This window comes from Nerophis lumbriciformis, linkage group LG15, assembly GCF_033978685.3.
Source record: "Nerophis lumbriciformis linkage group LG15, RoL_Nlum_v2.1, whole genome shotgun sequence".
NCBI classification, from domain to species: domain Eukaryota; kingdom Metazoa; phylum Chordata; class Actinopteri; order Syngnathiformes; family Syngnathidae; genus Nerophis; species Nerophis lumbriciformis.
This window is the reverse complement of record NC_084562.2, coordinates 12,061,468-12,079,759: the sequence shown is the minus strand read 5'-3', so window position 1 is coordinate 12,079,759 and position 18,292 is coordinate 12,061,468. Positions and strand designations below refer to the sequence as shown.

The following is an 18,292-nucleotide window of genomic DNA, read 5'->3' as shown; positions in this document are numbered from 1 at the left end:
CATGAAGCATATTAACTCTTTTTCCCCAGGGTCCCCAGTAAGAATGATCAGCACGTTACTTCATCAATCCAGAGATTTAAAGACGTGTGTGTATGAGCTAACTGGGCAGTGGCCCTTTTACCTAAATTGTTTTATGCCTCCACAACCTGTAGAAAGGGTGGTCCCCACAAGTGATGATCAAAAACTTGGTCCCCATACCAACTGATAACCCGTATGTGTGTGTGTGTGTGTGTGTGTGTGTGTGTGTGTGTGTGTGTGTGTGTGTGTGTGTGTGTGTGTGTGTGTGTGTGTGTGTGTGTTCTGGCAATGCGTATTTATTGGGGACATCTTTCTGGTTACAAAGTCACTTTAGGGGACGTTTGACGTTATGGGGACCAAAATGAAGGTCCCCTGAAGGGAAACCTGTTTACAAAATCACTGTAGGGGATTTGTTTTGGGGACTTTTGCAAACTTTTCCAACTTTTCTTCCCCACTCACAGTGCGACTTTGCTGGGTGGGTTTTGGACATGTCGGGGGCACCCCGGACTCGGGTGGAACACGGCGGGACCTGTGGGACTCGAACCTGGGTGTCATTTTTGATAATTTTCGGGACTTTTGCCAACTTTTCTTCCACACTCACAGTGCGACTTTGCTGGGTGCGTTTTGGACATGTCGGGGGCACCCCGGACTCGGGTGGAACGCGGCGGAACTTGTGGGACTCGAATCTGGGTGTCATTTTTGATCATTTTCGGGACTTTTGCCAACTTTTCCAACTTTTCTTCCACACTCACAGTGTGACTTTGCTCGGTGGGTTTTGGACATGTCGGGGGCACCCCCGGACTCGGGTGGAACGCGGCGGGACCTGTGGGACTCGAACCTGGGTGTCATTTTTGATCATTTTCGGGACTTTTGCCAACTTTCCCAACTTTTCTTCCCCACTCACAGTGTGACTTTGCTGGGTGTGTTTTGGACACGTTGGGCACCCCTGGACTCGTGTGGCCGGCTGCAAAAGGTCCCCTGAAGGGGAATTTTCGCTCCCCCCATCCCCCTGTGACTATGCTGGGTGCGTTTTGGGCATGTTGGGCACCTCAGGACTCGCGTGGCCGGCTGCGGGACTTGTGGTACTCAAACCTGTTTTTTGTTTTTTTTACATGTTGGCCGCATTAGGGACATTTGCCCTGCTAGCCTACCAGTATAGGTGTGCGTGAGTGTGTGTGCGTGTGTGTGTGTGAGGAAGTATAGGGCTACATTGTAAGGTAGGAACAGATGGAGAATGTTGATTCATCAGGCTGGCCCTTAATCTATGTTCAAAGTTAGTGAGTGAAGATGAGGAGTTTGCAATACATAGGTGACTATTCCAGAGTAAAGGACCTCTGTGTTTGATGGAAAACTGGCCAAGAGTGATACGGCCAAAGATAGGACGGAGATTATCAGTTTGTCTGGTAATATGATCATGAACTTGCGAATTGGTCTTAAAATAGTCTTTGAGAAAGGCGTTGAAAGCGTATCAGGGAGGCAAGTACATTTATAGATAAAGGAAGAGGACTGAACTGTGTTGATATCATAAATAGATAGTACATTTAGTTTCCTAAACACGGGAGCAGATGGAGCCAAATAGTTAGAGGTAGCTATTCTTACATATTTATTTTGCATAATGAATAATGTGTAAATGTGATAGATATGTACTAGTCCAGACAATATTGCAATAGATAAGATATGGATAAATTAAACTGTAATAAAGAGTTAAGAGGCATGATGAGGAACCAAACCCCTGATTCTTCTGATGATACCAAGAGATCTTGACTCTTTGTTAGTTACTGAACCTATGTGTTCTGTCCATGACCATTTTTCGTCCACTAGGATACCTAGAAATTTGGTAGATGAAACTCGACTAATTTCGATTCCTCCAATAGAAATCTTAGCACTCTGTTAAGACACTTTTTAACCATCTTTAGCCATGTTTAGCTCCCAAAATTTACATAACATGTGTTTCTATTACCTTTATCTTTAGCAACGAAGACCCAAGAATTTTCTTGTGATATTCTCTGAAAAACAATCGATAGCTGCAGCCCTACTGTACTTGTTCAGTTCAGTTCAGTTTCAGTTTATTTTGAACATGCATTCGATACAACGTAATGCGTCACACAGTTCCGGCTGTTTCATTACAGCACGTACGAAAAGGAGTAGGAAGAAGCAGAGCTTATTTAATCCTACCCCTTTTCATACCATAGCAATTTTATCCCATGTCCTTGTTCTCTGTAACAGAACAGTGAACAAATAAATAATAAATAAATAAACAAATATTAAAGACATAATCTTTGTCTCAATAAAAAAAAAGGAAAAAAAAGGGTTCAAGATGTTCATCATAATTCTTGTTCTGTGTACTTTGTGAACACTTGTAGTTTGAACCGTCACTTAAACTGAATCATATTGGTGCTTTGTTTGATTTCTTTGGTTAATCCATTCCATCATTTAATTCCACATACTGATATGCTAAAGATTTTAAGTGTTGTACGTGCATACAAATGTTTTGAATTACATTTTCCTCTAAGGTTATATTTCTCCTCTTTTGTTGAGAAGAATTGTTGTACATTCTTGGGTAGCAGGTTATAGTTTGCTTTGTATATCATTTTAGCTGTTTGCATATGTACCAAATTGTTGAATTCCAATAATTGTGATTTAATAAATAAAGGTTTTGTATGTTCTCTATATCCAACATTGTGTTATTCTAATTGATCTTTTTTGTCATGAATAAAGAGCACATTTGCAGTTGTTTCCCCATATTTCTACACAATAACTCAGATATGGTAACACTAGTGAGCAGTAAAGAATATGAAGTGATTTTTGGTCCAGAACATGTTTTGCTTTATTCATTATTGACGTGTTTGTTGCTTGTGAGCAATGTTTGATACGTTACTTTTAAAAGTAATTAAGTGTATTTCTGCAATAGTTATCATATAACGCCATTATTCGGAACACTACTTGTGAGTAAAAGAATAAATGATAAATGGTACAAACCTCCTTTTGTTGTGGAGTAGCGAGGAAGATGCTTAAATGTGAATTTAAAACATGTGTCACTGATGTTTGAATAATTAAAGGGGAACATTATCACAATTTCAGAATTGTTAAAACCATTAAAAATCAGTTCCCTGTGGCTGATTATATTTTTCGAAGTTTTTTTTCAAAATTTTACCCATCACGCAATATCCCTAAAAAAAGCTTCAAAGTGCCTGATTTTAACCACCATTTTCCTGTGACTTCACATAGTGATGCCAACACAAACAAACATGGCGGAAAGAACAGCAAGCTATAGCGACATTAGCTCAGATTCAGACTCGGATTTCAGCGGCTTAAGCGATTCAACAGATTACGAATGTATTGAAACGGATGGTTGTAGTGTGGGCAGGTAGCGAAAACGAAATTGAGCCATATCGGTTTCAACCGTATGCAAGCGAAACCGACGAAAACGACACGACAGCCAGCGACACGGGAGAAAGCGAGGACAAATTCGGCGATCGCCTTCTAACCAACGATTGGTATGTGTTTGTTTGGCATTAAAGGAAACTAACAACTATGAACTAGGTTTACAGCATATGAAATACATTTGGCAACAACATGCACTTTGAGAGTGCAGACAGCCCAATTTTCATTAATTAATATATTCTGTAGACATACCCTCATGTCAGCAGGCCAGGGAAGCTAGGGTCGATATTCTTCTCTTGATCATCTTCGGGACGGTGTGAGCCAAGACATCCAGGGGGTTTAGCTCGCTCGTCTGCGGGAACAAACTGCCGCCATTGCTTGCCGTGCTACCGAGGTCCTTTGTCCCTGAATTGCTCACACACTCTAGCAGATTCAATGGGGGTCTGGCGGCAGATTTCTTTGACTTTATGCATCTGCTTTGAGTGTCGCAGGATATCCACATTGTGACGTCATCGCTCCGAGAGCGTATATTAGAAAGGCGTTTAATTCGCCAAAATTCACCCATTTAGAGTTCGGAAATCGGTTAAAAAAATATATGGTCTTTTTTCTGCAACATCAAGGTATATATTGACGCTTACATAGGTCTGGTGATAATGTTCCCCTTTAAAAACTCGAAAAAATGTAATTATATATCCTTGAAATGAACATTTTTATACAAATAAACATCCTTACAGGCGCACAGACTAAATTGTATTTCTTCAACATGGTCTTGTCTTTCCAGAGCGTTATTACTGGGGCAGCGAACTGCGTATTCCCACCGCCAACTACCAGGAAGTCCTCAATGACGACAAGGCCGCGCTGGCGTGGCTTCTGGCCTTGAAACGCGTGGGCATCGTCTACCTGAAGGGGGCTCCGGCAGAGCTGGGCCAAGTGGCCAGACTGGCGAAGAGGATCGGTTACCTTAGACTGACGTTTTACGGGTAAGAAGACGCAGTTACTCTCTGAGCCAAATCTTCTAATGGTGAGTTTTCCCATGAACACGATTTAGTTGGAGAAGAGCCCGGGAAGTGTTATTAAAGATAACTAGGTACATTACTTATAGCCCTTTTTCCAGGGATGCCAAAAACAAAGCCAAAGTTTGGGTGGAAGACTTATTTACAACTTTAGTTTTAGGAAAATGTATGTTATGTTCCAATTATCTGTAGGTTTAATTTATTTGGAAGCTAAGAGCGAGTGCTTTAGTCCTTTCATCTCGCCAGAGTTTATCGCTTTGACTTATTACTTGAAGACAGAGATGGGGGGGAAAACAAGCCAAAATCTTTCCAGACGCTCTAAGCTAGAGGAATTACCTGGTGCACTCAGTCAGAACTGAGGTATGGAGCGTGACGCCTTCCCACTGCCAGAGGATGAGCTCATAGGGCTGGAAGTAAAGAGTTGTCTGTTTACCAAAGTCGGAACATGGCAGCTAACGTTGCCTCATTAGCACGCCACTCTTGTTGCCTCTCAGTGATCGTCTGTAGTCGCAACATTGGGGAGATGCTCAGTTCAAGGGCGAGCGCGGAGTTCGTTTCACCCCGTTTCACTTTTTCCCCCTGACCTATTTCCGACGGCAAATACCCAACATGGAGTTGTTGTTGTACAGAACACATGCAGGACATATTGTATTCACTTCAGTCTTTTAGCTGTCACTGTGTTGTGTTACTGCCAAGTACAAACAGTACTATCAGTGGTACTTAACTTTAAATGACATGAAACATGTTTAGGGCCTGATCTATTAAGATCCAAGTACCACCCACTAAACTAAAGACTAAGTGATGCTCACAGGTACTTCACGAGACGGAGTTCCTCAGACCTCGTCCCCTCCCAAATTCAAGACTCATGGGAAAAAATGCATTCTACTATTTTGCCACCACACAGTGGAATGCACTACCAACAGACCTTAAAATTCAGACTTCCCTACTAAATTTTAAAACTGCCATAAAATCATGGCTCAGCTCAACCTTTACCTGATCTGAACCAAAATTGATCCCCAGCAACTTTCCGAAGCATCAAACAGGTTTATATGTGGTTATAGTGTGTACAGTATATATTTTCTCTGTTATATATATATATATATATATATATATATATATATATATATATATATACGCGGTAGAAGATGGATGGATGGATGGATGGATGGATGGATGGATATATATATATATATATATATATATATATATATATATATATATATATATATATATATATATATATATATATATATATATATATACATACATACATATATATATACATATATAAATACATACATACATATATAAATACATATATATATATACACACATATATATACATATACATATATATATATATATATATATATATATATACATACATATATATATACATACATATATATACATACATACATATATATATATATATATACATACATATATATACATATATATATACATATACATATATATATACATACATATATATATGTATGTATGTACATATACTGTACATACATATATATATACATACATATATACATACATACATATATATATATACACATATATATACATATATTCTTATACATATATACTGTACATATATATACATATATACACATATATATACATACATATATATATGTATACACACACACACGTATACATATACACACATCAGTGACGTGCGGTGAGGTTGATGGCTGGTGAGGCACTGACTTCATCACAGTCAGATTTACAAACATATGAACCCTAAAGAGTATCTTATTCACCATTTGATTGGCAGCAGTTAACGGGTTATGTCTAAAAGCTCATACCAGCATTCTTCCCTGCTTGGCACTCAGCATCAAGGGTTGGAATTGGGGGTTAAATCACCAAAAATGATTCCCAGGCGCGGCGCCGCTGCTGCCCACTGCTCCCCTCACCTCCCAGGAGGTGATCAAGGGGATGGGTCAAATGCAGAGGACAAATGTCATTACACCTAGTGTGTGTGTGACAATCATTGGTACTTTAACTTAACTTTAACTTTACACATACAAACTGTAGCACACAAAAAGGCACATTTAATAAAAAAAACGTTATTATGGTCTTACCTTTACTTAGAAATTAAGTCCATGCGCCGCAACTAAAGCCCTCACTTAAACTTTCCACGTGCAAGATTGAATCTATTTAAAAAAGTGTAACCGAGGGTTTATAAATGTCGCCTATACTGTATGAAACTACAAAATAACAAACACGGAGGCTCCAGTTTACACGAGGACCACTTTATTTACCTTCTTTCAAAAACCTCCGCAACGTGACATCACTTCCGCTCTTAGTGCCTTCAAAATAAGAGCTCAAGGCATATACTGTATAACAGCGCATAACAGGAACTTAACATCACAAAGAGGAAAGCCCATGAAAATAGGTTACAAAAGTTATTTAATAAGAAGCCAAAAAGTGCAAAAACAATGTTCGTGTTGGAGGAGTTGTGAATTAGGTACACCTGCAGTCTGCAGGTGTATCTAATGTTGTGTCCCTGCAGTCATTCACAACTCCTCCAACACCAACATTATTGTTTTTGCACTTTTTGGCTTCTTATGAAATAATTTTTTTAAATAGATTCAATCTTGCACGTGGAAAGTTTAAGTGTGGGCTTTAGTTGATATAACAATTCTACGGCGGGGGTGCAGGAGGCGAGCCTCAGCCAGTGCGTCTTTTGCAGCCGTTTTATGATCGCTCAGCACAAGAAATACTTTACACACATACAGTTGTTGACAAAATACACTGTACATTATATACCTCAGCTAACTAAACTATGGAAATGTATAATATAGTTCATATAGCAATACAGTCTCACTGCACAGCAGGCCAGCAGTTAGCCGAGTCATTGCGCAATCCATGTTGCGGCACTGAGTGACGTGCCTCATCTGGCTGCTGTTCACCGCACCGTCTCTTCTCAGTATATGAACGGCAAATGTGAAAATTCAGCGATTTTGAATAAAAATAATCTAAAACTGGTGAAGTTAAATGGAAAATAACTTTATAGTATAATCACTGGATACATATAACAATTTAATTTTTTTTTTTTTCTTTTTACATTTTTTTTCTTTCCATGATGGTGACTGCATGTCACTGACACACATATATATACACATACATACACACATATGTATATATATATATATATATATATATATATATATATACATACACATATATGCATACATTATACATATATATATATATATATATATATATATACACTGTATATATATATATGTGTGTGTGTAGATATATACGTGTGTATATATATATATATATATATATATATATATATATATATATATATATATATATATATATGTATGTATGTATGTATGTAATGTATGTACACACATAAACACACAGTATTCATAGTGGATACATACCTGCTGTACTTTGACTGCTCAGCAGAGGTCTGCGCTCCACAAAGTGCTCTTGTTCATGTCATGTTGTATTGCTGTCCTCAGGCACACATGGCAGGTCCTGGACAAGTACATGGCAAACAATGTGGCCTACACTCCAGGAAAACTCAGCCTCCACACTGACTACCCTGCATTACATTTTGCACCTGGAGTAAGTAGAGAGAAAGTGACATGTTTTCATTTGAGGCCTAACATATGCGGCACCACTTGGCAATGAAGCTTCTTCTATAAGGCGTTTGGACGGCTGCTATTTGTGTGTGTGTGTAATATGTTGCGTGGTGTGTAGGTGCAGTTCTTGCACTGCATCAACCAGGCCGAGGAAGGCGGCGAGAGCGAGGTGGTGGATGGCTTCCACACGGCCAAGCAGCTGCAGAGGGAAGACCCCGAGGCCTTTTGCACGCTCTCCTCGCTCCTTGTGGACTTCACGGACACGGGGACGGACTACTGCGACTTCATGCTGCAGTCTAAGAAGAGCATTATCGAGTAAGTGTCAGATTAGCAAAGACACACACACTCCAACATACACACACATTTAAAAACACACTTGCCATGCTTGAACTCACAAAGATGAGAGATTAGAAAGAATAACACTGCCATCTGCTGGTCAACATTATTTCATACACGTGTGCAGACATGCTGTGTTTACATGCACTCACTGCACTTTTTTGGTATCCTGCACAAACAAGGATATATACCTTTAAAAAAAAAACATACATACATACAGGGTGATTAAAAAAGAATATCGCTCGATATTTCAAAAATGAAAAACAATACAAAAACTAGCTTGAACACATGTGTTGTACATCAGTGGTCCCCAACCACCGGTTTGTGACAAATTTTCTACCAGGCCACACAGAAACATTAAGTGCCGTATTTTTCGGAGTATAAGTCGCACATGCCGAAAAAATATTGATGAAATCACTTTGGTATCATTTATTTACTGATACCATACCAGGTATCGATATTATCGACATCTAGATGGATCGCCCCTACTTTACATTAAAGGTTTCGCAGTTAGTTTCTTGTGTCGTCTTGCTTGGTGTGTGTGTTTAGCGTGCTCAGCCATTCCGTCTTCTCTCGTCCTCCAGTGATAATATTACTTGGAAGGAACTTTATGTTCCACCAGTGTGGTGAGGATAAGTATCTCAGGAGTCAAATATTGTTTCCTTGATGTCTTCAACTACTACCTAAATGACTTGACTGTGTGCACACGTTTGTGTGTGCGTGTGCGTGTGTGTGTGTGTTTGTGTGTGTGTGTGTGTGTGTGTGTGTGTGTGTGTGTGTGTGTGTGTGTGTGTGTGTGTGTGTGTGTGTGTGTAGCGTCAACGCTCAGGGTCGAGTTGTGAGGATAAACTACAACAACGCCACCAGAGACTCTGTGCTGGACTTCCCTCTCTACCAGGTGCAGCCCTTCTACAGGGCGCTCAAGGCCTACGTGAACGTCATGAACCGACCTGAGAACATGGTCACCTACAAGATGGAGCCAGGTCAGTGTGGGACTCACTCAACGTTTACTTTGTCAGAGTCATCGCTCTCTGTTCCAGTGACGAGTCACAAGGTCATATCTCTCGTCTGACAAAGCGTCCATCGTATCACCCATGACTTCTGTAAGAATGATAGCACGCCGTGTCCTTCCACGAACTCCAAGACTAAATGATGTGTGTCGCCATAGACAAGTCATTAGTCTTTGTTATGTTCAATTATGGGCCCATTGTTACCACGTCACATCACATTTAGACTCACACATCAAACTGACAGCCCGATGATGGTCTGATGTCAAGAAGAAGTGTTTGGAGTTATTGTGCTCAGCCATGGAAATATTTCAATCACTACTTCTACGACGTGACAAACTGAATTGCAAGCAAGATGAACATGTGACATGAAGGTCAACAATACGTTCAGTGCATCCGGAAAGTTATCTTCAACTTTTCTTTTTATGTTATAGCCTTATTCCAAAATGGAATAAACTCATTTTTGCACTTAAAATTCTACACACAATATACCCCGTAATGACAATGTGAGAAGGTTTTTTTTATAGAAATGTTATCAAATTAAGACGTCACATGTCATTATTTACAGCCTCTGCCATGAAGCTCAAACGTGAGCATCTTGTTGCTGATCGTCCTTCACCTCTTAAGGCCCAAGCTGTTTGTTTACATGCTTTTTTTATTTCTCTTTGCCATTTGGGCTTATTGGACCCTAGTTAGAATAAAAACTAAGAATCATCTTTTGATATGATGTAAGGCTGCAGCTAACGATTATTTTTCTATCGATTAATCTATAGATTATTTTTTTCGATTAATCGGCTAATCTATAGATTATTTTTTCGATTAATCTATAGATTATTTTTCCTTTTACCGATTTTTTATTTTATTTAAAATGAACATGAAAAAATAAATGTAGGCCAGTTTTTTCAAAAGGCATGACTTTTATTTACAAAAAAAAAAAGTATGGCCACTCTGTCAACATTGACAACAACATGACAAAATATTCTGTAACAATGTAAACATTTAAAACTTTTAACATTTAACAAAATTAAAAGTAGCTTATTTGCTTTTTAATGTGCGAATATAAAAGTAAACATCCAGTGCAAATCTTAATATTCTGCAATAGTATAAGCATTTCTAAAGTAAAAGTATTGCTTATTTTGCTTTAAAATGTGCAAAAATAAAGATAAACATTCAATACAAAAAAGTGCAAAACGAAATATTCTGTAACAGTGTAAACATTTCAACAAAAGTACAAGTATTGCTTATTTTGCTTAATAACACAACAATGATAGTATGATTAAAGTGAAAGTTAATTGTTCGTTTGTACATAGTATATGTAACTGTTAATGTTGTAAAAGGTATTTGCACAACTAATTAACGTTAGCGTTAAAGAGGAGCGCGTCTTTGTAAACACTGAACAGGCCACGCCAAACGCGCCTCTCAGAGCGAAACAGTGTTTTAGTTTATGAATTTACAACGCAGATACAAATGACACATTCATGTTTTTGTGTAATGATGACAACGTATACTCACGCGGACGATTGACTAGTTGATGGTGATGGCAAGAACGCTGTCGGGTGTTTTCTTTTCAAATGTTCGTTCATAGCCGTTGTGCTGCTATGATAGGCCATTTCCGCTCGACACAGTGTGCATACAACAACTGTCAAGTGTTTTGCTTTTTTCGCTGTGCTTATCCCACACTTGAAGGGATGTACCAATGCTGAATGTGGCTTCTGGATTTCACTCAAAAGACCAGACCGTAGTTACTTTTTCCTTTTATTTTCCTTTAGTTTGCAACAGTTTTTCCAACGAAGAAACAGCTTCTTTTTTCTTCTTTAGTCTTTTTAGCAGTCTTTAGCAGTGTTAGTAGACTTTAGTTTCTTTAGCTGTCATTAGCTGTCTTTAGTAGCCTTTAGTAGCCTTTAGCTTCTTTAGTAGGTGAAAAACCTTTAAGGACAAAACACCACAAGATTAACATGCTGTAAAAAATCAATCAATTATCAATCCCATAATTTACAATTATTAATGAGGCTATCAAACTCTTAACGATTAAACAAGTGCAAGAAAATGGACACATCTTTTCCCTTTAAGTTAAAACAGATTTTAAATAAATTGTCTCAACATAAATGCACCAAGATACATATAAAATACATTTAAACCCAGAAACACAATAGATAAATGCAACAGAAAACCCAATATGCAAATACATAAATACCTAACCAATTAACCACCTATTTAGATACATATTTAAAATCCATATTCAATATAAATATATTATTAATTTAGCAGTGAAACACTCAATCTTAAACGCTGTCTACTGGTAGAAAAATGCCCCTTTTTCTATGCCCTCACCAGCAGCCAATGATCTAACACAGTTAAATCCAACACTTTAAATTGAGCGACTTCACCCTCCTGATGAAGCAAACTGCTCCAACATTTATCAAACTAAGCAAACAATATCAACACTAAACAACAGTTACATAACACACTGTGTGTATTTAGCCTCCAGACTAAGCTACACGCTACATGCACACAACCCCCCCCCCCCCCCCCCCATCTCACCAGCGCAACAGGCGCGCGCCACACCCACGAAGAGAAATATTAAATCTTACATACATATCTGTAATGAACTAAACCTTTTTCCACTCTGCGCTGGCGTCTTTTGTACTCCTTGATTTGACAAAGCTGTCTAATTACTGGGCTCGCGCACCAGCAGATGAGACAGCTCGCGCCGCGTTATACCTGCGCGTGAACGTAAACTGATCGGCTCTGATTTTATAAGCCGACTGGCCGAAATAATGCCGAATTATATACATTTCCTGGGGTTGCCTAGGTGAATAGGGATGCGGATGTGCTCTAAGATAAAATATAATTTTATTAAGTGGGGTTTGGCTGGTTGCTAAACAACCACGGTTGCGAGCTCGCGCGTCAGCTGACGAGACAGCTGTTCACCGCTACAACATTATTAGGCCGTTTATTGAAATACTCCCACACTTTTGACGACTTTTGGCGTGCTTTTTTTCCCTCGCTCGCACCGCTCGCATCATCTGCTTTGCGCTCCGCCATGACGGCAGTGTGACGTAAATATGCGACGCGTCGAAGCATAAAAACGGCGTCGACGTATTTACGTAACCGATGACGTCGACGCGTCGTTTCAGCCTTAATATGATGTACTTAGTCCATAAGTAACAAACGTGTACTTCATGTTTAGTGACATGCTAATTCTTATTTTTACACTTTTTTTTTTCCAAATTCCATTGTATGTTATACTCTTCTGACACCACCAGATGGCAGTATAAGTATCCACATAAGGGCCATAAGACCCCAATTCAGTAGTGTACACAATTTTGGAAATAAGAGCTAAAAGGTGCTGTCCACGCATGTGGCCACTAAGTCCTTTAGAGGTATGCTAAATTGGACTCCACCTGTGGTAAATTCAACATGATTTGTAAAGGCACACACCTGTCTAAATACAAGGTCCCACTCTTGACAGTGCATGGCAGAGCACAAACCAAGCATCGAGTCAAAGGAATTGTCTGTAGACCTCTGAGACAGGATGGTCTCAAGGCACAAATATGAGGAAAGGTACAGAAAAATATCTGCTGCCTTGAAGGTCCCAATGAGCACAGTCTGTAAATAGAAGAAGTTTGGAACCACTGGGACTAAACTGAGCGATCAGGGAGGTGACCAAGAACCCGATGGTCTCTCTGTCAGAGCTACAGCATTCTTCTGTGGGGAGAGGGGGAACCTTCCAGAAGGACAGCAATATCTGCAGCAATCCACCAATCAGTCTTGTATGGTATACGGAAGCCTTTTCTTATAAAAGGTTTGCCAAAATGCACCTGAAAGACTCTCAGACCATAGGAAACTAAATTCTCTGGTCTGATGAGACCAAGATTGAAGTCTTTGGTGTGAACGCCAGGCATCATGTTTGGAGGAAACCCGGCACAGGTCTTCACCAGGCAAATGCCATCCCTCCAGTGAAGCGTGGTGGTGGTAGCATCATGCTGTGGGGGTGTTTTTCAGCGGCAGCAACTGGGACACTAGTCCGGATAGAGGGAAAGATAAATGCAGCAATGTACAGAGACATCCTGGATAAAAACCTGCTCCAGAGTGCTCTTGAACTCAGACTGGGGTGACTGTTTTATCTTCCAGCAGGACAAGGACCCTAAGAACACTACCAAGATATCAAAGGAATGGCTTCAGGATAACTTTGTAAATGTTCTTGAGTGGCCAAGCCAGAGCCCAGACTTAAATCTGATTGAACATCTCTGAAGATATCTGAAAGCCAGAGCCCAGACTTAAATCTGATTGAACATCTCTGAAGAGATCTGAAAACGGCTCTGCACCGACGCTTTGCATCCAATTTGATGGAGCTTGAGAGGTGCTGCAAAGAGGAATGGGCGAAACTTCCCAAAGATAGGTGTGCTGAGCTTGTGACATCGTATCCAAAAAGACTTGAGGCTGTAATTGTGGTGCATCAACAAAGTATTGAGCAAAAGGTCTGAATACTTACATACATGTGATTTTTTTTACTAGTTTTATTTTTAATACATTCGCAAGAAAAAAACTTTTCACATTATCATTATGGGGTATTGTTTGTAGAATTTTGAGGACAAAATGAATTTATTTCATTTTGAAATAAGGCTGTAACGTAATAAAATGTGAGGGGAAAAAGGAAGCGCTGTGAACTGTAAGACTAGGGATGGGTACCAAATTCAGTATTTTTATAGCCATCCACCAAATTCTGTCAGTCCTACTAGGTATCAGTTCACATAAAAATCAAACGGTGCCATATTTGTTGCAAATATGGCACCAAATATGCTCAAGGAAACAATTACTCAGCCAAACTCTTAAGTAATTCTGCAATTTTCAACACCAACAAAGCAAGTGTGTTTGGAAGAAAACGCTTAAACGTAAAGTAAGGCTCCACTCTTCCAAAATGCGCTATCCTGATGCTAATTTGCATTGGATTTGCCATAGACATGCTACTATTAGCATTAGCAATTTTTTCATGGCTATTTCAACACCTCCAAATTTGGTAATGGAAACTCGGAATGTTAGAATGGTGTGTAATAGGCAACGTATTTACAGTGTAGACACGTTGTAGGGCACAACATAACACATTCAGCTTAAAGGAAAAAGCTACTTCCTACTTAAGACAACATAGCATAGATAGCCTATACAGTACTGCCATCTAATGTCTTGGAAGTGCAACTGCATTGCAAATGGGAGTTAAATATAAAAAGAAAATAATGATATAAGAACTGAACATCACAGTTAAATGTTACAATAAAAATAGGATGTTATTATCACAAAATTGTTAACACGTCTGTTGTAAACATGACCTGACTTTAGGGATGTGCGCATCGATCGGCCAGATCAGTATCGGATGATTTTTGTGGAAAAAAAATGTGTGATCTCCCTTGCCGGCTCATGCTTTTAATGTTGATTACAAACAGTTTTTTATTAGTCCCCGGCTGACAAATGGCTAGCGTTGAATTATATGTCTCATTACCCTAAGCCAGGGGTAGGGAACCTATGGCTCTAGAGCCAGATGTGGCTCTTTTGATGACTACATCTGGCTCTCAGATAAATCTTAGCTGACATTGCTTAACACGATAAGTAATGAATAATTCAGCTGGTAATCAGTGTTAAAATTAACGTTCAAAATATAAAACATTCTCATGCATTTTAATCCATCCATCCGTTTCCTACCGCACCTGTTCAAGAAGTCGCATTAATGGTAAGAAGTATTTTATTTATTATTGGTTAGCTTCAGAATAACAATGTTATTAAAAAGAATAAAAGACTCATTATACTCTAAAAATGTTGGTCTTACTTAAAAATGCACGCATCTAGTTGTAGTCAGTGTTAAAAAATATATGGCTCTCACGGAAATACATTTTAAAATATTTGGCTTTCATGGCTCTCTCAGCCAAAAAGGTTCCCGACCCCTGCCCTAAGCTAAAGAAAAATCACCTTCATTACGGAAAATAAACTGCTTTTCTTAGTAAATTATGTAACGTTATCAAGTAATAATATCACTGGAGGATGAGGCTAAACATGTTACTCACCGAGAGCAAACTAAGAGCAGGCATGCTAATAGCGAAGCTAACAGCTAAGCTATTTTTAAACAACACCAAGAAAAAAGTGCTCAGTAAACGAGGGTTGTGCCATAAAGACGATATACGATGTAAATACGACGCTAGAACTTTTAATAATATCGTGATAATACATGTAATACACTGCAAACAAAGGCAACGTAGCATTGTCACTCACGAGCTAGCGGCTAACGTCCCTCCACAGTGCAAAGCTGCTAGCAAATCGCCAATCCCCGCCTCCATGGCGGCAAATAAACTGCGTTTCTTTACAAGTGTCAAAAACCCGCCAAGCTCGAGCTTCTGAATGTAAACAAGAGTGGGCGGATCGATACAAATATCGACAGTAACGATACCAAATACACTTATCAGTTAATGTCTTCACAAAATTGTTGTTTTTGTTTACACACTCACAAAATAAGTAGAGTGATTATACATTTTGTATGGAATAAAGAAATCATTGTAATAATTGATACTGTTCCATCACATGTTGTCTGATTGTAATGAATTGTCAATGACTTGGTATGTCCTATACTGCCCCTGGATCCATACCCAAATGTGTAGTATGGGGCTTCTGTCGGTCATGTGACCTCAGAAGTCACATGACTTCCTGGAAGCCTGACGGCCACGCCTCTTGTGTCTGACTGCAGGCGACATCGTGACCTTCGACAACTGGCGTCTCCTGCACGGCAGAAGGCACTACGTCAGCCGACCCGACAGGTTGCGACACCTGGAGGGCGCCTACCTGGACTGGGACGAGGTCATGTCCCGCCTCCGAATACTCCGCCGCGCAGTTCACCAGGCCGACGCCGCGCCGCAATCGGCCTCTTAAAAGGTACGGCGTCGTTTACAGCCACGGGCAGACAGGAGTATGGGACAGGTGCAAAGAAACCAGGCCAGGGATTGTTAATCCGAATAAAATCCCAAAACCAAAACATTCGTAAAGTGAGTGAAAATGTTTTGGTTGTAAAACTTTTCTTTCGACTTCAGCGCGACACGCCGATGCAAATTTGGACTGTTTTTATGTACTTTTACACGTAACGATGAGACTCAGTCATCTTTAGGCTCGTATGTTCCTCCATCTTGTTGCCTTCATTCTTGTTTGCACACACAGGAAGTGGAAAGTTGTCTTATTTTGAAAGGGTCATGCTGCATAATCAAAAATCATCACCGGATGTTCGAAGCTCCAAATGTCGGCGTCGAGTCGCGTCACCGCTTCAACAATATCGAGGACGCCTCAAACGTCATGTTTTGACAGGGGATGTAAGAACTATATGATAGTAAACAAATAGTCACAATTAGCAGAAGACAGGAAATACTAAGTGGATTCCCATCAAACTTTCTGGTGAGGAATGTAATATTAGTACTCTTTTGTACGTCTTCCACAACTACACCTTGCTGTTGGTCTAAGACAGGGGTGCCCATTATGTCGATCGCGAACTAGAATCCGAATCCGAATCAGAACAGTTTTTATTGCCATTGTTTGAGAACGGGTTCACAAACTAGGAATTTTACTTGGTGCAATCGTGCAACATATAACACAGAATAGAACATGAGCTGTAACTGAGCTATCAGATCTTGTTATTAACTACCGATCGATCACGTAGGGTGTGTCAGTCGATGGCCAGTCAGGCATTGTGAATTAGTGAAGTGAATTATATTTATATAGCGCTTTCCTCTAGTGACTCAAAGCGCTTTTACATAGTGAAACCCAATATCTAAGTTCCATCTAAACCAGTGTGGGTGGCACTGGGAGCAGGTGGGTAAAATGTCTCGCCCAAAGACACAAAGGCAGGGATTAGAATGGCGGAGGCGGGGATCGAACAAGGAACCCTCAATTTGCTGGCACGGCCACTCTACCAACCGAGCTACACCGCCTTAAAAAAAGATACCTAAAAATTAGCGACCATCAATCTTCACTATGACGTCATTTGATTGACGTTCATGGCACCCGAGAGTGTTGTGAGATGACGCTCATTATTAAGAAAAAACGACTTACAGAAAGGCGAGAAACACTTTTTTTTATTTCAACAGACTCTCGCGCCGCACCTGCCTTCAAAACTCTAAAGACCGACCGCACAGTTCCTGTCTATACAATAAAAGCGCTGCTTCATCCTGCCTGCGCTAACAAAATAAGAGTCTCAAGAAGCTAGCCCACACAGGCTAGCGAGCTACGGAGTTTGCTGTCAATGTATTTCTTGTAAAGTTTAAAAAGAAGTAAGGAAGCTGGACAAATAAGATGCCAAAAAACAACCACTTTCACGTGGTATTGGACTTTTTTTCTCCTCCATTTGAAAATGTGGAAGTTATCATCACTACTGTCTGATTCCAATCAATGCAAGTAATCACAATCAGGTAATACACCAACTTATATTCTTGTCTTTATGAAAGAAAGGAATCTATATGTGTTAAACATGCTTGTATTATCATTAAACACCTTTAACTTGTTAACAAAAATGTCTCTTTCAGAAATAAATAAATATAAAAGATATATATATATGAATGAGGCAGATCCCCTCCACTTGGTCAATTGAAAAGTGGGCACCCCTGATCTAAGGTTAGTATATGATTGCTTAAAGGGGAACTGCACTTTTTAAAACATTTTTGCCTTTTGTTCACAATCCCTATGAGAGACAAGAAGACAGGTTTTTTTGCATTCTAATTTGTAAATTATCGTTTTTTTCCCTAGGTAACTAGCAATGCAGCCAATGGGAGCAATCAATTCTACCCCTAAATCACTTTAAAAATGCATTGAAAAACCGCCAACAATACTTCATGTACATTCTGTAACTTGTATAACCACCAAACTGTAGCGACATCGTAATTGTAAG

At 39.5% G+C, this 18,292-nt stretch overlaps 1 protein-coding gene across 3 annotated transcripts in view; it reads left to right on the top strand.

Moving 5' to 3' along the window:
• bbox1 (butyrobetaine (gamma), 2-oxoglutarate dioxygenase (gamma-butyrobetaine hydroxylase) 1) overlaps positions 1–17,970 on the top strand; it is a 78,094-nt gene extending 60,124 nt beyond the window's left edge. For all 3 annotated transcript variants that reach the window (XM_061974841.2, XM_061974839.2, XM_061974840.2), the window contains exons 4-8: positions 4,184–4,382; positions 7,916–8,021; positions 8,157–8,353; positions 9,191–9,357; positions 16,112–17,970. In XM_061974841.2, the coding sequence (XP_061830825.1) occupies positions 4,184–4,382; positions 7,916–8,021; positions 8,157–8,353; positions 9,191–9,357; positions 16,112–16,293 (851 nt within the window). In that variant the 3' untranslated portion in view covers positions 16,294–17,970. The remainder of the gene's footprint in view (positions 1–4,183; positions 4,383–7,915; positions 8,022–8,156; positions 8,354–9,190; positions 9,358–16,111) is intronic.
• Positions 17,971–18,292: the final 322 nt, after the last annotated feature.